This window comes from Hyla sarda, chromosome 4 (assembly GCF_029499605.1).
Source record: "Hyla sarda isolate aHylSar1 chromosome 4, aHylSar1.hap1, whole genome shotgun sequence".
Classification (NCBI taxonomy): Eukaryota; Metazoa; Chordata; class Amphibia; order Anura; family Hylidae; genus Hyla; species Hyla sarda.
In genome coordinates, this window is record NC_079192.1 from 239,200,866 (window position 1) to 239,223,411 (window position 22,546).

Here is a 22,546-nt window from a genome sequence, read left to right on the forward strand (position 1 = left end):
CAACTTTTTTTTTTTTTAAATTCGTTTTATTGAAAAGTAAATAACTGTAGACCACAGGCCCATTAAAGTGAACACGAAGCATATCTACAGTACATAGAAAAGGGTCATGAGACCATACATCAAGTTACAGAATGCAAGCGACAGGATACTCCAGGTTACATCACATGGTATACATCGAAGTCATAAAACACTACCCAACTGAGGTAGGTAAACTGAAAAACAAAATAGAACAAGAAGGCGAACATTCGCCAAAATTAGCAATCGTATACCATCCCGCGAGGAGCACCAATACTATCACTAGTTAGTGGTACCATCAAACAACCCATGATAAATAACCCCGAAAGGCACCCACGCATCCAAGGAGGTAGAAAAAGAATCGACAAACGTACACAGAGAGAGAAACTAAGGTTAGTAGAGACCATAGACAGCAAGCATAGCATCAATGTATCTTACACTGTCCCAGAGGGGGTCACAGAGTACGAGCATTGAGTCAAGGGAGAGGAACACCAACCACCCCACACAGAATAAAATTTACCCGGGCACTTCCTATTTTTGTACACTATGTGTGAGAAAGGCAGTGTAGCATTTACCATAGCCTTCCATTGAGTCAGGGTAGGAGAGCCGGGGTCCATCCATTTAAGAGCAATAGCCTTCCTGGCCAAGAACAGAGTTTCCCGCAAAAACGTACGTACGTGATGTGTCCATATCTCTTCATCTAAGATACCAAAAAGGCAGATCAAAGGATCAAGAGATAGGGAAGGTTGAGCCAGAGTAGCTAAAAAAGCGAGCACTGCATGCCAGAATGCTGCGATATAGGGGCAGGCCCAAATCAAATGCCAAAAGTCTGCCCTGGCAGCGCTACAACGATGACAAGCATCGGAGTCTGAACGACCCATTCTATTGAGCCTTAAAGGAGTGATATAACTATAGTGTATAATGTTCAATTGGATCAATTTATTATTCGCTGCCGGGGACACCAACATGTGGGAGGAAAAAATGTCCTCCCATACATCCTTAGTCAAATTAGGGATATGGGATTCCCAATGCCGGACCGCCGGTACTGGATTGCGGGAGTTCTTGGCCTGAATAAGGTGCGTGTACAGGATGGACACCAGCCCCCTGGGACCCTGTGACTTCAGAACCCCAATGAGGGGAAACGCTGATATCAATGGGCTCCCCATTGGGAACTGGGCATTCAGGGCGTGTCGGAGCTGGAGGTATTTAAAAAAACTGTTTCTGGGAAGAGCATGACTGGATTGCAACTGATCAAATGAACAGAGCACATTGTCACGATAAACATGCCCCAAGGTGAGCACCCCCGCGTTCTGCCAGAAGACTGGGTCCAGAGCATCGCTCACTTGAGGAAGTTGAGGATTATGCCATAGAGGGGTATCCTCAGCGATGTCAGTGTATCCATATATCCCCTTAACAGCCCGCCATACCTTTATGGCCAGCTTATGAAGTTGGAGATAAGCTCTACCACCCAGGACAGGGCTATCTAGCAGCATCCTAAGGGTCATTCTCGGGACAGATCTAGCTAGGGATTGTTCGGAATCCGGCACCACATCCCCAGAGATCCAGTGCCTGATATACCGAAGTTGACCGGCCAAATAATATAAATAAAAATCAGGGAGTGACATTCCCGCCGCCAACTTGGGGCGTTGTAACGTGGTTAGCCGAATTTTAGGTCTATTGGGTCCCCAAATAAATGGTGAAAGAAGGGAGTGAAGAGAATCAAAGAAGTGTCTAGGTACAGGCACTGAGGCATGCTCCAGCGCATAAAGGCACTTAGGTAAGACAATGAGTTTAATAAGATTGATACGGCCAGCGACCGACAATGGGAGCGTGGCCCACACCCGGAACTTCGCTTTAACATAAGGAAGTAGAGTGAGTATGTTGGCGGACAGGTCAAGCAAAGGATCTCTGTGAATGTGCACCCCCAAATACTTAAATGAGGAAACCACCGGGAGGCCATTCATTACCGGGGGCCAATCCCTAGACAGAAGCGGCATCACTGCAGACTTATTCCAGTTGATGAGTAGACCAGAGAAATACCCAAATCGGTCCATGAGTGTCATGACATAAGGAAGCATCAATGTAGGGTCAGAGAGGAATAACACCATATCGTCGGCATAGAGGCCTATGCGCTCCTCCCGGCCCCCCGTAGACATACCTCGGAAGCCAGGATCCTGCCGAATGCGGAGGGCGAGGGGCTCCACTGCCACCGCGAACAGAAGCGGGGACAAGGGACACCCCTGACGTGTGCCCCGGCCAAGAGCAAATGGGGAAGAACACACACCATTCACCAGGATCTGGGCCTGCGGGCATCTGTACAGGAGGGACACCCATTTTCTAAAGTTAGGACCAAAACCAAATTTAACAAGGGTAGCCTGCAAATAACCCCATTCCACGGAATCAAAGGCCTTGGCGGCGTCCAGCGACGCCAAAGCCCAATCTCCCCCCAGAGCGTTTCCCACCTGGACAGCCGCCTGTACCCTACGGATGTTATCGGATGTGGATTTGCCAGGCATAAAGCCGGATTGATCTGGGTGAATTATGGATAGGATTACCTTGTTCAGTCGGTTAGCTAAAACTTTCGTAAGCACCTTATAATCCAGATTCAGCAGCGAAATGGGTCTGTAAGAACCGCACTCCACAGGATTTTTATCAGGTTTTAGGAGGACAACTATGGTTGCCTCATACATAGAGGCAGGTAAAATACCATCCTCAAATGCACGTTCAAACATTGCAAGCAGGGAAGGAAGGAGCATGTCGGAATACCGCAAGTAAACCTCCAGTGGAAGGCCATCAGGGCCCGGAGATTTACCCTTAGTCATGTCCCCCATGGCATCCTGAATCTCCAGTAAGGAGAGGGGGGCCTCCAACATCATCCGATCACTATCCGATAGTACCGGAAAGTCAATACCGTCCAGGTAGGTGTCCAACTCCTCAGCACCATACTGCACCTGTGAAGAATAAAGATTAGAGTAGTATGTGGCAAAGCAACGCGCAATGTCCGCAACCCCCAACAGCTCGGACCCATCCGAGGCCACTATCTTAAGAATCGCAGGGGCAGAAGAGTTCTGCCTGACTATATGTGCTAACAGCTTACTAGATTGATTGCCATGTTCAAAGTAGAATTGTTTTGTGAAAAACAGCTTTCTATTGGCCTTCTCCGAGAGGTGCAGCATATATTGCCGCCCCGCACACAGCCATTCAACCTTATTAGCCTCGGATGAGTCCGCAACGTATCGGGCCTCCAGCTCCGCACATCGTCCAGCCAGCTCCTCCTCCCGCCTAGACGCTGACTTTTTGAGAAAGGAGATAGTGGAGCGCAAGCACCCCCTCAAATACGCCTTCAATGTCTCCCATACCAGGATGGGAGAACTCCCAGGGGAATTGGCCTCAAGAAAGACTCGAAGCTGGTCCGGAATACGGTCGCAGGAGCCTATCTGTTCCAGCCAGAAAGGGTGGATTTTCCACCTCCGCGGTGAACCAGGATCTACCATGGAGACATCAAGCATTAGGGGGGAATGGTCTGATATAGCCCGCGGTTCATAGGAAACCGCTGAAACTTGGGGAAGAAGGAGCGAGTTGCCACATGCAAGGTCGATCCTGGACAGCGCATTTCTGCCCAGAGTGTGACAAGAGTATTGCCTAGCCTGAGGGTACCTGGCCCTAAAAATGTCCACCCATCCAACCTCCTCCAAAAACAGCGATAAAGGGCTACCCCCAACTCCCACCGGGACCCCCCTGGGGCTATGACGATCTAGGGACGGATTCGGTACCATGTTGAAGTCCCCCATACAGAGGACACGGGCAGAGGGATAACTAGCTGCGAAGGTAACCGCCCCGTGGAGTATATCCATAGAGGCAGGGGGAGGGTTGTATATGAATAAGAAGACAAAAGGCACATTATTTAAAAATGCGTATACAAAGATAAAACGACCCTGTGAATCCTTACGTACTGTAACTGGGTCCCACCTTACTCTCCGACTAATCAGTAGGGAAACCCCCCTTGAGAAGGACGTGTGATAGGAGTGCAAGGACCATTGGACCCAGGGTTTAGAAAACTGTCCAGCTTTATCTGGGGTAAGATGTGTCTCCTGCAGTGCCACAATATGAGGCTGATACTTCCTAATATGGGAGAATATCATAGTGCGCTTGCGCGGGGTGCGTGCTCCTCTAACATTCCATGACATTATCTTAATATCAGCCATAAGAAGAGACAACACGTAAAACAGCAGGGGGAGAGGTAAAGACAGAGAAGACATACATGCCCCAGCCGGGGCGAGAAACACTGACAGGGATGCGCGGGACCATATATAGACCGTAGTACTGTAGTGGTAAGACAAAAAACCCTGCTAATAGGCGACCTCGCGGGTAGGTATCTTGGAGGCAAAATAAAACCCCAAACTAAGTAGGGGACCAGTAAATAAATCAAACAGTAAACATATCTATACCAGTGTTGCATAAGCATCAGTGGAGCAACAGCTCCAACTAGTGGGGAGAACCTGCTCATACATGCTAACAGTGGAGAACCCTGAGTATGTTCATCAATCAGTAGGAGAATATTAGTCCAACTGGGACCCGAGAGAAGAAGTGGAGGAAAAAAGGAGAAAGCAGGGAGAGAGAGGAAGGAGAGAAGGGGGGGGACGGGAGGGGGAAGAACAGGGGGTGGAGGGAGGGTCTTAAGAAGGAGAGAAGGATAGGGGAAGCAGGAGAAAGAGAGGAAATAGAAAATGATAAAACACATATGATCAACAGTAAATCCCATCCCCTGCTCAGGAGATTGTCTACCCGTCACCCCGACCCCCCCACAAATGGAAAAAAAGTAAAAAATAAAAAACAAAAAATAATAATCCCAGCAAACAGGAGTCACACAGCAAGGGACAGTCCAGGTAATCGAGGAACAAAAGGCCTAAGGCACTATGGGGGGGGGGGGTTTCCGGTTAGGAAGGGAGAACGGGAAGGGGGGGGGGGGAAATTGGCACATCAGGGAGGGGGGAAGGAGACCAGATAGAGATCGTGTACTAGTAGTCCAGCGGCCGATGTCCTCCAAGTCTGTGACTCAAAAATAAAAAATAAAAAAAGGGAAAAAATGAACCGATCCAGGGAAAAGGGACAGGGTGACGTGGGAGGTAGACTGGAGAGGGGCAGAGTAAATCCCTTCAGAGGGTCAGAGTAAGGCAGTCCCGTAGGAACAGTCCTGAATCAGGGCACACAGCAGTCCAAAGTAAGCAACAGAATGGGGGCGAGGGAAGGGAGAGGTAAGGCCTGGGATCATCAGGGAGGCATTAGGTGCATGGGGAGAGTGAAGGGCCTAGGGAGACTAAGCTCCCGGGGAGGGGGGAGGAGGAATCACAGTACCTTGAGCTCCGCAAAGGGGTCCAGGAGACCGGGGCCATACAGGGGGATAGAGGCAAGGAGAGGGAGGGTAAAGGTCATGGCAGGAGGTCCTGTACCAGCATCTCCATCTCACCACGCAATCCGGGGTCACCTACAGGATCCGGATCAACGTTGGCGCCGTAGCCAGTCATCCGCATCCTGCGGGGAAGTAAAGAAAACCGCCCGGTCACCATCCACGATCCTCAACCGGGCAGGGTACGCCATGGAGTATGGTACCCCTCTCTCTCTCAGCCGCGCCTTGATAGAAGTAAACGAGGCCCTCTTGCGTTGAAGATCAGAGGAGAAGTCCGGGAAAATGGACACCTTTGCGTTCTGCACTATGATTTCCGGCAGCCGCCGGGCAGAGCGGAGGATCAAGTCCCGATCATTGCAGTTGAGAAACCTCGCCAATAGAGGACGAGGAGGCGCACCAGGGATCGGTGGCTTAGATGGTACTCGGTGTGCTCTCTCCACGGCGTAAGCAGCTGAGAATGGGGCATCCGGAAAGAGCTCCTTGATCCAGGACTCCACATAGGCCCCCGGGTTCTGACCCTCCGCCCGCTCAGGAAGACCGATCACTCTAATGTTATTCCGGCGCAGCCGGTTCTCGAGGTCGTCATTCTTCTGACGGGCCAAATCCAGTTGCTCCCGGACCTCGCGGAGTGAAGAGGGTAGAGGCTGTACCGTGTCTTCCAGGGTGGAGATGCGTGTCTCAGTCTCCGTCACCCGCTCCCTCAAGGTCTGAAAGTCCTGCCGTAGGAGGCCCACGTCCACCCTGACCTCTTCAAGCTTGCCGGTGAGAGAAGTGCGGCATGTCTGGATCGCCATCAGGAGGGTATCGCTCACCTCCCGAAGGGTAAGGTCAGTAGAATCAGCGCCCTCTTCACGATGTGAAGCCTCTCCTCCCTCCGCAGCCGCTGGTGGAACACGCGCCCCGGCCTGAGCGGCGCCATCTTGCCTGACTGCGCGGGCATAGTCCCGGAGCTTTTCCACGGCCGGTCGATCCTTGTTTCTCGTCGGGTCTTGTTTAGAGGCCATAATGCGGGTCCTCAATCGAGTCTGTGGGGTCAGGGACTCCAGGATTCACCTCAGGATAAGTTAAATGCAGGTTCTAAGCGGGAGCACTCACAGCGTGCGACCGCTCATCTCAACCGCCAAGCCACGCCCCCAGACTGCAACTTTTTTGTACCATACCCGTGTTTTGCGCATGGCCATGTATGGCTTGAGGAATTGATCAGAGAGATCAACTCCCCCCATATACTGATTGTAGTCCAGAATACAATCAGGCTTGAGGACCGTTGTTGTGGTACCTCGCACAAGAATAGGTGAGCTGCCGTTACCCTGAATTGTTGTCAGCATAAGGACATCCCTCTTATCCTTATACCTGACCAGCAACAAGTTTTCATGGGTAAGGGCACGGGACTCACCCTTGGGCATAGGTGTCTGGATCAAATTTTGAGGGAGGCCTCTCTGGTTCTTCCGCACGGTCCCACAAGCGGACGTGGATCTGGCAGCAAGGGATGTGAACAGAGGGATGCTGGTCTAAAAGTTTTCCACGTACACGTGGTAACCCTTATCCAGCAATGGGTGCACAAGGTCCCAAACGATTTTCCTGCTAACACCCAGAGTGGGGGAACATTTTGGGGGTTCAATACGGGAATCTCGTCCCCCCTATACTCTAAACTTGTAAGTGTACCCGGAGGTACTCTCACAAAGTTTGTAGAGCTTCACACCATACCCCGCCAGCTTTGAGGGAATATACTGGCGGAAGATGAGTCTCCCCTTAAAACTGATAAGAGACTCAACCACAGAGAGCTCCCTGAGGGGGTATGTAGGCCTCCAAAAATTTGGGGTGGACATGCCGCATTTTCTGCATAATGCAGGCATTTCCGAATGGCCTTGAACCGCTTCCGTGTCATGCCCATACTGTAAAGCAGGGTCTTGTATAGGATGTCCCCACTCCAGTACTGTCTGACACTGGGCTTTTTGACCAGGCCCATATGCAGCAAGAGGCCCCAAAATGTCTTCATTTCTGCTGCATCAATGGCGTACCATTCATTGGACCTGGCCAAAAAAGAATCTGGGTGGTGGGCATACAGATTTGTCTGCTCCACCATTAGATTGACAAAGCTGTCACTGAAAAAATAACTAAAATTGTAAATTTCAGTGAATCCAGGCGTGGCAATCCGGATTCCTGAGTCGCCAACAAACTCCGGAATCCATGGCTGATAACCCTCTGGGGGTCTCCAGACAGGTTCACCAGAAGGGGGCTCCGGTACACTTGTCTGGGGGGTCGGACTCCTATTACGAGCGGCATGGCCGCTCGTACTAGTGTCAGCCACCGGGTCACCTTAATGGGGGTGCGTGGCCTCGCCTGGCGACGCCAGACAGGGGACTCATCATCAGTACTAGATGATGAGGAGGAAGAACACAGGAATGTAGGATCTTCCTCGTCCTCACTGACAGATTCCGAAAATGCCCGGCAAGCCATCGCCTTTTTTCTACGGGGGGGGGGGGGGGGGGGGGGCTGTGTCGAGGGGGAGGAGGATGTGTGTGTGGGGGGGGGGAAGTAAGTAGTGTTGTGTCTTTGGTGTAACTTTAGATATAACGGAGTGTGATTAGGAATTACACACAGTTATATGGGGGAAGGAAAAGCTGCTGCCAAAAAAATAATGGAAGTGGGCCAAATGGAACTTTTTAAAAAACGTTTTATTTTTTACAGTCCTACCTGTCCTTCTTCTTCCCTGAGGGGGCTCCGACTTGGTAGAGGGGGGGGGGGGGGGGTCCCTGGCTCCTTCTTGCAGCTCTGCCCGCTGACTGAACTCAGTTAGCCGACAGAGCGGCAAGAAGAGGTCATTAACCCCTCCCCTGCTGGCTGCTATTGGTCGGAGGATAGCAGCGATCCAGGGGGGGGGGGGGGGGGTGACGAAATCGCCACCTCCCCATAGGTACAGGATGTGATTGGGAGTGTATCCTACACCCCCAATCACCATGTATCTCTGGGTCAGCCGGTCACACATGGCCCGCATCACTGGAATCGCCGCAAATTCGCAGGTGTGAATTCACTGACCCCCCCCCTGGGCATTTGTGCGGGGTGCCTGCTGATCAATATCGGCAATCCCTTGGTCTGGTCCCCCTCCCCTGGCGCGTGCCTGGGACCGAAATTCCAACTGGCTACAGGTATGTCCTGGGTCCTTAAACACCAGGGTGTCAGGACGTACCCTTACGCCCTGGGTCCTTAACAGGTCCGCTCCCGTTCCATAACGTGGGGCCACAACTTGTTCATAGCTGGTCGGGCCCAGCCTCTAACAACCCTCGGGACCTGTGGCTAATAGCGCGCGGCACTGATTGTGGTGCCGTACACTATTAACCCTTTAGAAGTTGAACGCTGCATCTAAAGTGAAAGTAAAACGTTGCCGGTTAGCTCAGGGGGTGGTTCGGGATCGCCGAGGCAAAATTGCGGCATCCCGAACAGCTATAGGACAGCAGGAGGGTCCCCTTACCTGCCTCCTGGTGTCCAATCGCCGAATGACTGCTCAGTGTCTGAGATCCAGGCATGAGCAGTCAAGCGGCAGAATCATCAGTCAATGGTTTCCTATGAGAAACCATTGATTAATATAAAAGATCAGTGTGTGCAGTGTTATAGTCCCCTATGGGGGCAATAACATTGGAAAAAAAAGTTAATAAAGATCATTTAACCCCTTCCCTAATAAAAGTTTGAATCACCCCCCTTTTCCAATTGTAAATAAAAATAAACATATGTGGTATCGCCACATTCGGAAATGTCCGAATTATAAAAATATATCGTTAATTATACCGCACGGTTAATGGCGTGCGTGCAAAAAAATTCCAAATTCCAAAATAGCGTATTTTTAGTCATTTTTTTATGTCATGAAAAATTTATAAAAAGCAATCAAAAAGTCAGATCAATACAAAAATGGTACCGCTAAAAACTTCAGATCACGGCTCAAAAATGAGCCCTCATAACACCCAGTACGCGGGAATTTTTTTTTTTATAGGGGTCAGAAGATGACAATTATACATTTTCCAGCATTTAGTTATGATTTTTTCCAGAAGTACGGCAAAATCAGACCTATATAAGTAGGGTATCATTTTAATCGTATCGATCTATAGAATAAAGAGAAGGTGTCATTTTTACTGAAAAATTTACTGTGTAGAAACGAAAGCCCCCAAAATTTACAAAATTAAGTTTTTTCTTCAATTTTGGCGCACAATAATTTTTTTCCCATTTTGCCGTAGATTTTTGGGTAGAATGACTGATGTCATTACAAAGTAGAATTCATGGCGCAAAAAATAAGCCATCATATGGATTTTTAGGTGCAAAATTGAAAGGGTTATGATTTTTTAAAGGTAAGGAGGAAAAAATGCAAGTGCAAAAACGGAAAAATGCACAGTCCTTAAGGGGTTACACATAAACCCTGACCCTGGCAAATGGGCATGGGTAAGGGTTAAATTACCTATCTTATGTTTGTTGTAGACATATAAGTAACATGTGTGCCAAGTTTCATGTTAATATCTTTAGACGTTTGGATGTGACACTGGAACATACACACACATTGGGGGAGATTTATTAAAACCTGTCCAGAGGAAAAGTTGCTGAGTTGCCCATAGCAACCAAAGCAACCAATCAGATCGCTTCTTTCATTTTTCAGAGGCCTTTTAAAAAATGAAAGAAGCGATCTGATTGGTTGCTGTGGGCAGCTTAGCAACTTTTCCTCTGGACAGGTTTTGATAAATCTCCCCCATTGAGTTTTACATATAGATTTGCTGCCTAATGTGTCATGTCTCTCTTTTACTTTGCAACACTTAAATGGATTTATGTAGGGGAAAGAGGTATGTATTTACTATATTTCCCTGTTGATTTCTATTTTAAACATGTTATGAGAGTTTTTATCACTCTTCTATGTTGTGGCCCAGTGATACTGTTAATAGTGGATTCTAATTAGCTTCCTTTTCTCACCTCCAATAATAAAAAGTTGGATGAACTCTTAAAGGACAACTGCAGCGCAATATACACTTATCCCCTATATATAAGTGTATGATCGCGGGGTGTCCGACCGGTGGGACCCCCCACGATCTCCTGTACGGGGCCGTGGCTGTCCCGTGCAGGGGGCGTGCCTGCCGCCGCATGATGTTGCGGCTGGCACGCCTCCTCCATGCATCTCTATGGGAGAGGCGGGGAGGCAGCGTTCGTGCCTCCCCGACTCCCCCAAAGAACTGTATGGGGACGGGGAGGAGACGGGGCATCACCGTCGACCTGTAGGTTGACGCTACACGCCCTTAGCGCTCACTATGAGCGCTAATGGTGGCGCCCCGTTAGGGAGATCTCGGGGGGTCCCAGCAGTTGGACCCCCCGCGATCAAACACTTATCCCCTATCTTGTAGATAGGGGATCAGTGTATATTGCGCTGCAGTTGTCCTTTTAAGGTGGCCATGCTTTTCCAATTACGGTCAGGCAAACATTCATTTAGCCGACAGTTATTTCTCCCCATACACATGAATGGTTGTCTTGGAGAATATCCATGTTCCCTCTATGGGGAAGGGAGGGGTCAACTACAGTCAAATAGCTTTGGTGGTGGCTTATCACTCCCACCGTACACTTAAGACGGCCCACCGAACCTACCGAAGGCTGCAGGTTCGTCTGAGTTTAGTCTAAGGTATATGGGCACCTTTTAAAGGTTTCTATTGTCACTGTTCCATTTGCACAAGGATTTATAAATCTACCCCATAGTGTGTGAATACTGCACTCAGAGACTGCACAAAGTTTTTCAGAGCTGGCCTTGAGTAAGGTACTGCATTATATGATCTTTTTTGTGACATTAGAGATACACACTAAAAAAAAAAGTTTACGGCTAGCTGTTCACACCGGTTTTTTTCTTGCATATTTTGGAAAACCGACCACTTCAGTTTTTGAGCCAAAGCCAGAAGCGAATCCATGATGAAGAAGTAGTAGAAGTCCTACTTTTATATTTTCCTTTTTTTTTTTTTGGCTTTGGCTCAATACATGCAGTGACAGCTTTCTAACAAAAGCCAGAAACTATGTGGAAACCTAGCCTAAAGGAAATGTCATCATAAAGTGATTGACTAAGTTTTTACGTTCCATATCATTTCTAATTCAGCCAATTGTTGAAGCTGTGCTAGTCAATCTAAGCTTGAAGTCTTGGACTTATAACTTGATATTTTTCTTTGAACACAGGCATTCTCCTGGTGGCCAGATTTAATAGCGGAACATGCAGAGATTTTTTGGTCCCTCTTCTCAGTTGATATGAACTCTGCATTAGAAGCACAGCCACAAGACTCCTGGGAAAGCTTTCCTCTTTTCCAGCTGCTAAATAACTTTCTCAGGACTGACTGTAAGTAATAAAATACTTTGTTTTATAATAACAGGTAATTTGGGGTACAGAAGGAGACATTTTAAATAAAAACTATGAATTCTAATATGCATCTTTATTAAATTACAGTACAGCCTTTCCAAATACTTCAACTTAGTGTCTTTGTGTTTATTACTTTGAATACTTTTAGAAACAGTCCTAATGTAGAGCAATAACTGGCACTACCCACTATTAAAACACTTATTCCACAAGCATCAGAATAATTGGAGAGCGGAGATCCCACGGCTGGACTATGCACAGAGTAGGTGAGGGGTGCTGATCTCTAAGAAATCCAAGAATTGTCCATCTTTTAGAAACATAATCCCAGCTTCTCAAGCTTCTTCTGGCCTAACTTAACCCATATTAAAGCACTTAAAGAGGTTATCAAGGAATTTCTTTTAAAAACAGCACCACATCTGTCTTCAGGTTGTGTGTGGTATTACAACATGACTCCATTCACTACAATTGCATATTACTGGTAAAATTGAACATCACTTTTTTACACTGTTCTTATACTCCTAAATATGCAGGTCCTCTTGCACCTTTAGGAGGCAGTGATGTTTTTGTTTTGCTCCACTGCATTCCAAGAGTCATAACTATTTATTTTTATATTGATATTTCCATAAATGGGCTTTGTTTTACTAGATGAGTTGTATTTTTTTAATGGCTTGGTTTAGAGTAGGTTCACACAGTGTTTTTTCAGGTGTATTCAATTTAAAAAAAAAAATTGTGCCCACATTTTTAACATTAATGTGTACTATGTAAGTCTATGGGAAAGTGGATGGCCTTGTGCAAAAGCTGTAAAAAAAAATACGGACGCATTTATATAGCCACGTAAATAAGTGACATGTCATTTAAATACACAGCTGTAAAAATGCACCCATATTTTTTACATATTGTGTGCACAGACAACCCCTTTCCCATAGACTTACAGAGCACAGTACAGTTAAAAAGTTGCGCCTGCATTTTTACAAATAAAATACAAATGAAGTATCTGCTATGATCATATTTATGTGTACATATTAATACGCTGCTGCCTTTGCTTTCATTGTCAATTACACATTGGAAATTAATTTCCTGCTAAATTGCCATCTAATGCAGGTAAATTATTCACTAACACATAATAGTATCTGACTCCACTAATGCCCCAGTTACTGTTGCAGCTGATAAATGTATGTCACAAAGTGAGTTTTCCAAATGACAGGGTCAAGGATAGCTGTATGTTGTAGGGGGCTTACGGCAAGCACAATGTCACAAGGTGATGGAATGAATTTTCTTCAAATAAAGATTGTAGATGACAGCTAAGAGATATTTCTATACTCCTACAAGTGGAGGCTGGGTGTGATAAGCTGGTTGGAGAGTGATTTGGCAGCAGCCAGCTGTTCACAGAAATATCAACATGCAGCGGAGCTATCCAGCAGCTGAAATTGCTTGTTAGTTTTATTCCCTCAGGACCAAAGTTGGAGAAATTGGTATGGAGATGTATGTTGTTTGTGACAAAAAATATGATTGGATGACTAGAAAATAATATAATAATAATAACATATATTTTTTAGTTTCAGAACTAATGGTTAAAATACTGTCATTTAATTGGATACTTCATTTAAATGTATCTTACTTTAATGGTAACATTTTTTTTCGCATCTTGTGATAGATAGATATTTTTATATCTTTTTGTACCAGGTATTTTAAGCATAAATTAATTTTTTATTGCAAATTGTATGCTGCTCGACTAAGGTTAACAACAGTTAAGACAGCCATGCTAATGTTCTATTGAGGAGAGTCAGAGGTCACACAGGACCTATTATGTTATACCCTTATGCTATTTACTTAATTACTGCCTTTACATAGGATGCCTGAATGCATTAATGCCATGATAGCATAAGAACTTAAATAAAACAGATAGATTGACCTTTGACAACCCTGAATTTCATATATCTGAACAATCTGTTCTGTCATCGAACAAGTCGGTGTGAGAAGAGACACCTTTTATATACTCCACTAGTGTCAACCTATTAAAAACTTTAAGAAGACATTTTAAAGCAGGTATACTGTAATGGATGCACTTTCTTTGACAGCTGGAAATACTCATCCTCTCAGTAAGATGATTGATGTTATCTGCGCAATAAAATGTCATCTATGTTCTCTGCCTGCAGCAGTATTTTGCAGTATGTCATATGGATTGTGCTCAAGTGCCTACCCTAGTTGACATTATCTGGTGGCTGTCATGTATTACAGACAAAGCTAGATGGACATTTAAACTTTCTGGGCAGTTTGGCACTTGCTTCAGTAATTTCTAAGCCAAGTAAACATACTTCTGATTATACTTAAGAAAATGAATTCAAAATAAAACACACTTTATTTATTATATTTGTTTACTACTTTATGTACTTAGTACATAGTAAACTGAAGAAGAAACAAAATCCAGCTCACCATATTCTCCCTGCTACGACTCAAACGGTATAAGGCAACCCCATAGCAATGGACAAAGTCTAGAAATGTCCAAAGCAGAAAGTGTGTACATGTACGATTAAAGGGGTACTCCGGTGAAAACCTTTTTTCTTTTAAGTCAACTGGTGGCAGAAAGTTAAACATATTTGTAAATTACTTCTATTAAAAAATCTTAATCCTTCCAGTACTTATTAGCTGCTGAATGCTACAGAGGAAATTCCTTTCTTTTTGGAACACTGATGACATCACGAGCACAGTGCTCTCTGCTGACATCTCTGTCCATTTTAGCAACCTTGCATAGCAGATGTATGCTAAGGGCGGCATGGTGGCTCAGTGGATAGCACTGCTGCCTTGCAGTGCTGGGCACTTGGGTTCAAATCCCACTAAGTACAACAATAAAAAAAGCATTATTATTATTATTATAATGTCAGCAGAGAGAACTGTGCTCGAGATGTCATCAGAGAGCATTCCAAAAAGAAAAGAATTTCCTCTGTAGTATTCAGCAGCTAATAAGTACAGGAAGGATTACGATTTTTTAATAGAAGTAATTTACAAATATGTTTAACTTTCTGCTACCAGTTGATTTAAAATAAAAAAGGTTTTCACCGGAGTACCCCTTTAACGACAATGGATGTAAATGTACGTCATGGTGACGTGGTACTTAATGCACCTTGACGTACATTTAAGTGCCGACATGATCGCGAGCACCGGAGCGATGCTCGCGTCATGCCCGGCAGGTCCCGGCTGCTATCAGCAGCCAGGGACCCACTGGTAATGGCGGACATCCACGATCGCGCGGATGGCCGCCATTAACCCCTCCGATGCCGTGAGCAATACAGATCACGGCATCTGCGGCATTGCGGTACTTTGTACGGATGATCGGATCGACCGCGGCACTGCCGCGGGGATCCGATCATCCAGCATGGCGGCCGGAGGTCCCCTCACCTTGCTCCGGCCGTCTCTCGGGGTCTTCTGCTCTGGTCTGAGATCGAGCAGACCAGAGCAGAAGATCACCGATAATACTGAGCAGTGCTGTGTCCTATGCATAGCACTAAACAGTATTAGCAATCAACTGATTGCAATGAATAGTCTCCTATGGGGACATAAAAAGCGTTAAAAAAAAAAATTATATGCATATTTGGTATCGCCGCATGTGTAAAAGTTTGAACTATTAAAATATATTGTTAATCATCCCGTACGGTGAACGGCGTAAACGTAAAATTTTTTTAAAAAGTCCAAAATTGCTGTTTTTCTGTCACATTTTATTCCAAAAAAATTAATAAAAAGTAAAACCTAAGCAAAAATGATACTAATAAAAACTACAGATCATGGCGCAAAAAATCGCCCCATATACGGAAAAATGAGAAAGTTATAGGTAGTCAAAATAGGGCAATTTCAAACATACTAATTTTGTTAAAATGGTTTGAGATTTTTTACAATTATAGAAAAGAATATAATCATGGGTATCATTTTAATCGTATTGACCCACAGAATAAAGAAAGCATGTCATTCTTACCGGAAAATGTACAGCATGAAAACAAAACCTTCCAAAATTTGCTAAATTGCGGTTTTCTTTTCAATTTTCCCACATAAATAATATTTGTTTGGTTGCGCCGTACATTTTATGGTAAAATAAGTGATGTCATTACAAAGTACAATTGGTGATGCAAAAAACAAGCCCTCATATGGTTCTGTGGATGGAAGTATAAGAGAGTTATGATTTTTAGAAGGAGAGGAGGAAAAAAACGAAAATGCAAAAATAAAATTGCTGTTACGCCGAGCGCTCCGGGTCCCCGCTCCTCCCCAGAGCGCTCACGGTGTTCTCCTGTTCGCAGCGCCCCGGTCAGACCCGCTGAACGGGTGCGCTGCGATTATGTCCCCAGCCGGGATGCGATTCGCGATACGGGACGTGCCCGCTCGCGGTGCGCATCCCGACCCGCTTACCAGACTCGTTCCCCGTCTGTGCTGTCCCGGCGCGCGCGGCCCCGATCCCTAGGGCGCGCGTGCCGGGTCTTTGCGATTTAAAGGGCTGGTGCGCCACTGATTGGCGCATGGGTTTTAACCCCTTAACGACGCAGGACGTATATTTACGTCCTGCGCCGCCTCCCGCGATATGAAGCGGGATCGCGCCGCGATCCTGCATCATATCGCTTCGGTCCCGGCGCTCATCAACGGCCGGGACCCGCGGCTAATACCACACATCGCCGATCGCGGCGATGTGTGGTATTAACCCTTTAGAAGCGGCGTTCAAAGCTGACCGCCGCTTCTAAAGTGAAACTGAAAGTGACCCGGCTGCTCAGTCGGGCTGTTCGGGACCGCCGCGATGAAATCGCGGCGTCCCGAACCGCTGATCGGACACCGGGAGGGCCCTTATCTGCCTCCTCGGTGTCCGATCGACGAATGACTGCTCCGTGCCTGAGATCCAGGCAGGAGCAGTCAAGCGCCGATAATGCTGATCACAGGCGTGTTAATACACGCCAGTGATCAGCATAGGAGATCAGTGTGTGCAGTGTTATAGGTCCCTATGGGACCTATAACACTGCAAAAAAAATGTAAAAAAAAAGTGTTAATAAAGGTCATTTAACCCCTTCCCTAATAAAAGTTTGAATCACCCCCCTTTTCCCATAAAAAAAATAAAAGTGTAAAAAAAATAAATAAATAAACATATATGGTGTCGACGCGTGCGTAAATGTCCGAACTATAAAAATATATCATTAATTAAACCGCACGGTCAATGGCGTACGGGCAAAAAAATTCCAAAGTCCAAAAAAGCGTATTTTGGTCACTTTTTATACCATTAAAAAAATGAATAAAAAGTGATCAAAAAGTCTGATCAAAACAATAATCATACCGATAAAAACTTCAGATCACGGCGCAAAAAATGTGTCCTCATACCGCCCTGTACGTGGAAAAATAAAAAAGTTATAGGGGTCAGAAGATGACATTTTTAAACGTATAAATTTTCCTGCATGTAGTTATGATTTTTTCCTGAAGTGCGACAAAATCAAACCTATATAAGTAGGGTATCATTTTAACCGTATGGACCTACAGAATTATGATAAGGTGTAATTTTTACCGAAATATGCACTGCGTAGAAACTGAAGCCCCCATTTTTGGGTAAAATGACTAATGTCACTGCAAAGTAGAATTGGCGACGCAAAAAATAAGCCATAATTTGGATTTTTAGGTGGAAAATTGAAAGGGTTATGATTTTTAAAAGGTAAGGAGGAAAAAACGAAAACGGAAAAACCCTGAGTCCTTAAGGGGTTAATCAGTATCTTCACCTGTGCACTTCCCTATAATACCTCACTTCCCCTGCACTTCCTTGCCGGATCTTGTTGCAATTGTGCCAGTGAACGCGTTTCCTTGTGTGTTCCAGACCTCTTGCCGTTGCCCCTGACTACGATCCTTGCTGCCTGCCCTGACCTTCTGCTACGTCCGACTCTGCTCTTGTCTACTCCCTTGTACGGCGCCTATCTCAGCAGTCAGAGAGGTTGAGCCGTTGCCGGTGGATACGACCTGGTTGCTACCGCCGCTGCAAGACCATCCCGCTTTGCGGCGGGCTCCGGCGAAAACCAGTAGCAACTTAGAACCGGTCCACCGACACGGTCCACGCCAATCCCTCTCTGACACAGAGGATCCACCTCCAGCTTGCCGAATCCTGACAATTGGTCTGGTCCTTAAGGCCAAAATGGTCCTGGTCCTTAAAGGAGTAGTCCAGTGGTTATTCAGTGGTGAGCAACTTATCCCCTATCCTAAGGATAGGGGATAAGTTGCAGATCGCGGGGGGTCCGACCGTTGGGGCCCCCCGAGATCTCCTGTATGGAGCCCCGACAGCCGGCGGGAAGGGGGCGTGTCGACCTCCGCACGAGGCGGCAGCCGACACGCCCCCTCAATACAACTCTATGGCAGAGCCGAAGCGCTGCCTTCGGCAATCTCCGGCTCTGCCATAGAGATGTATTGAGGGGTCGTGTCGGCCGCCGCCTCGTGCGGGGGTCGACACCCGCTATCTCGGCGGAGAGCCGGGGCCCCGTACAGAGAGATCGCAGGGGGCCCCAGCGGTCGGACCCCCCGCGATCTCAAACTTATCCCCTATCCTTAGGATAGGGGATAAGTTTTTCACCACTGGACTACCCCTTTAAGGGGTTAAGGAGTGGAAAACACCGCCTGTTTCCTGATGTTGTTTTTTTTGCAACAACATTTTGGAATCACACTTTGTGTGCTGGATATTTCCGTCCTTAGGATACCCTTTTGTAAGTCATATTTTGCTCATAGCTCATACACTGTGATGTACATTATTCTAAAAACTTAAAATGAAAATGAAAGCATTTAGATATGTGGGAAAATAGGTAACTATGTCTGTACTGCTGGCAAACAGCCCAGCTCTAGTCTTACCACTTGAAAAAAGAAATAGCTGGGCACAATTGAGGAGATTCTCAGTTCAATAACAGCAGTAGGAGCAGTAAAGTCACCTAGGGGTAATCTAGGCACATACATTTGTGACTTAGTGAACCTCTCATTAAGTTATATAAATCATCAATATACTTTTATACCAAAAATTTAAATAAAAATGCTGTGCTTTGGAGGGATTCACCAATCTCCCCCCCCCCCCCTCCACACACACACATCCCCACGCTCTCTAGTTCAAACGATTTGTCCTTTATATTATCCCCTCCTCAATTCCTTTGCCTACCTGAGACAAGCAGTTAATTTACATAATCACTGGGAACAGTAGCGTCTGCATTGAAGGCAGTCTCCAGATTGACATGACATTATGGCTTCTCTGAGACCGAAAATGCTTAAGGGGAAGGGATGTGACTTTAAATTTCTGCATAAGCATTAATGTTATATTGTTATAGCAATGTATCTAACCCTGTTTTGAAGCTTTCAACTGTTCTAGCTGTGACCTGTTCCTGAGTTAGACTTTTCCATAAATTCACAGTTCTTATGGTAAAGAAGACCTATGTTGCCTCCTTGAGACGAAACCTTTTCTTCTCCAGATGGAGGGAGTTACCCCATGTCCTTTGAGGGGGCTTAACCTGAAAGTTTTTCCCCATATTTTTTGTATGGGCCATTTATATACTTATATGACCATATCTCTCCCACCCCCCACCCCCACTTAAATGTCCCATCTTAGTACTAATAGTCTTTTAATCTTTCCTTCTAGCTAATATGTTACATGCCCCTTATTAGTTTAGTCACGTGTCTCTGCACCCTTTCCAGCTCCATAACATCCCTTTTATGAACTGGTGCCCAAAACTGAACAGCATATTCCAGGTGAGGCCGTACCAATGCTTTTTAAAGGGGTAGTTTTATCTCCCTGTCCCTCGAGTCCATGCCTCTTTTGATACATGACAATATCCTGCTCGCCTTAGAAGCAGCTGCCTGACATTACATGCTATTGTGTAGTCTCTGATCTACAAGTACACTCAGATCCTTCTCTACCAGTCACTTTCTTAGTTAACCCCTTAAGGATGCAGGGTTTTTCGGTTTTTGCACTTTCGTTTTTTCCTCCTCACCTTTTAAAAATCATAACCCTTTCAATTTTGCACCTAAAAATCCATATGATGGCTTATTTTTTGCGACACCAATTCTACTTTGCAGTGACATCAGTCATTTTACCAAAAAATCTACGGAAAAACGGGGAAAAAAATTGAATTGAAATTGAAGAAAAAACGCCATTTTGTAATTTTGGTGGCTTCTGTTTCTATGCAGTACATTTTTTAGTAAAAATGACACCTGATCTTTATTCTGTAGGTCCATACGATTAAAATGATATCCTACTTATATAGGTTTGATTTTGTCGTACTTCTGGAAAAAATCATAACATGCACGGAAATTTATACGTTTAAAATTGTCATCTTCTGACCCCTATAACTTTTTTATTTTTCTGCGTGATCCTGAGTTTTCTAATAGGGAAACGCTACTCCAGAACCAAGTGAAGTAATTCCAGTATTAATTAAAATTACGAAAGCATAATCACTTCATCAGGGATTTGTTGGATTTTAAAGAGAATAAGGCGTATAGTGTCCTTGAGAAAGGCTCAGCCCCTAAAGACATGGAGACTGAGGTTTCCTCCTCGGACACTTATTTATCAGAAGGTGGGCCATCATCTACCAACAAAAGAGGTGGTAACAGAGGTGCGGGCAGAAACAGGAGAGGGAGGGGTAGAGGTAAATACAGAGGAGCTAGCAATAACCAAGGAGCACCATATGGTATGTCTTCCTCATCTTATCTCTCTTCTTTTTAAGAGGGGGGGGTCTGAGAGACCCATATTAGCTCCAGTTTATACCCTGCAATCCAGGCAATCCACAGAATCAGTAGCCACTGATGAAACCCCTATTATGAACTAGTCTAGTGTGAACCTGACTGATGCTCAGAGATCCGTCTCATTAAAGGGTTTGACCTTTGTGCCAACGGTCAATTTTGATCAGTTTGAATGGACAAAAGATTTACATTTATTTGTCCGCATACTGAGGTGGCACAAGTTCTTCAAAGGTCTCTCAAAGAAAGAACTTGTGGCCACCAGAAATTTGGTAGCACTACTAGATGACAATGAGAGCCCTATAGGCGAAGGTCCATTTACGGACTTGAAGCCTACTAGCAAATCTTTCCCTCCTCTAGGTGACACCTCGTGTATAGATGTTTTTCTTGAATTAACACTGAGAGACTTGAAAACAATACATAAGTCTCATCATGGCTTACTGGATAATCTGACATATCATGATAGGCAAGCCCTTAAACAATTACAAGAAAATAAACAATTGATTATTAAAGCTTCAGATAAGGGCGGTAATATCATCCTAATGGACAGATTAAAATACACACGTATGTATAAAAAATTATTGGATGACCGTGACCCATATGAGATACTTCCAGGGGGATCCAACCTCTCAATAAATCATATTTATCGGGGTATACCACGCACCGGCCTATAACACGCACCCAAATTTTTCCAAGGAAATTTTGGTAAAACCTTTTTTTACCAAAATATCCTTGGAAAAATGAGGTTGCGTGTGTGTGCAGGTGTACCGCGATAAACTGTTTCTGTCTGCTTCTGCAGTTCAATTATTTAAAGCAAGCGCTTTAAATCATTGACGTGCAGTGGCTTCTGTGGGGCCAGAGTGCTGCTGTCTATTCCCTCCCCGTCCCCGGTTTTATAGTTAAATAGCCTGCCGCCGCCAGATTCCCTCCCTGTCCCCGGTTTTATAGTTACTTGTGCCCTGGGGACTGTGGTCCTTCATGCTCCGGCGACCTTCTGAGCTGTCACTGTGCGCCGCGCACTGACTGACAAGTGACGTCGTCTTGAGGACGTCACTCGTCATTGCGCAGCGCACAGTGACAGATCAGGAGGCCGTCAGAGCATGAAGGAACGCAATCCCCAGGGCACATGTAACTATAAAACCAGGGACGGGGAGGGAATTGGGCTGTGGCGGTGGCAGGATATTTAACTATAAAACCAGGGACGGGGAGGGAATTGGGCAGTGGCGACGGCGGGACATATGACAATAAAACCGGGGACAGGGAGGGAATGTGGCAGTGGCAAGTGGACTCTGGCCTGGCTAAGCTGCTGCAGTTCAATGATTTAAAGCGCCCGCTTTAAATCATTGAACTGCAGCGGCTTTTGCGGGGTCACAAACAGTCTATCGGCGTATAACACGCAGATGGACTTTAGGCTAAAAATTTTTGCATAAAAAATGCGTGTTATACGCTGATAAATATGGTTAATCAAGAATTAACACCTATCTGAAAAAAATGCCTTGGACAAGAAATTAATAGACCGTAAAGAATTTAAATTCTTAATGCCTGGTGCACCTGTAATCACTATGTTCTATGCTTGGCAGAAAGTGCACAAAGACATAGTACCTTTTAAAAGCTTTCTATTGTCTCTGGCATTGGCAGCGTAGCACAGGACCAATATATAGTTACATAGTTAGTACGGTTGAAAAAAACATACGTCCATCAAGTTCAACCAGGGAATTGAAGGGTAGGGGTGTGGCGCGATATTGGGGAAGGGATGGGATTTTATATTTCTTCATAAGCATCAATGTTATTTTGTTCCAACAATGTATCTAATCCGGTTTTAAAGCTGTTAATTTTTCCTGCTTTGACCAGTTCCTGAGTTAGACTGTTCCATAAGTTCACAGTTCTCATGGTAAAGAAGGCGTGTCGCCCCTTGAGACTAAACTTTTTCTTCTCCAGACTGAGGGAGTGCCCCCTTGTCCTTTTGGGGGGTTTAACCTGGAACAGTTTTTCTCCATATTTTTTGTATGGGCCATTAATATACTTATATACATTTATCATATGCCCCCTTA

General features: G+C 45.5%; 1 protein-coding gene across 7 annotated transcripts in view; it reads left to right on the forward strand.

The window, feature by feature from the left end:
• Nucleotides 1–22,546, forward strand: part of CADPS2 (calcium dependent secretion activator 2) — a 707,505-nt gene that overhangs the window by 489,384 nt on the left and 195,575 nt on the right. For all 7 annotated transcript variants that reach the window (XM_056573788.1, XM_056573791.1, XM_056573793.1 and 4 more), the window contains one exon: nt 11,606–11,762. In XM_056573788.1, the coding sequence (XP_056429763.1) occupies nt 11,606–11,762 (157 nt within the window). The remainder of the gene's footprint in view (nt 1–11,605; nt 11,763–22,546) is intronic.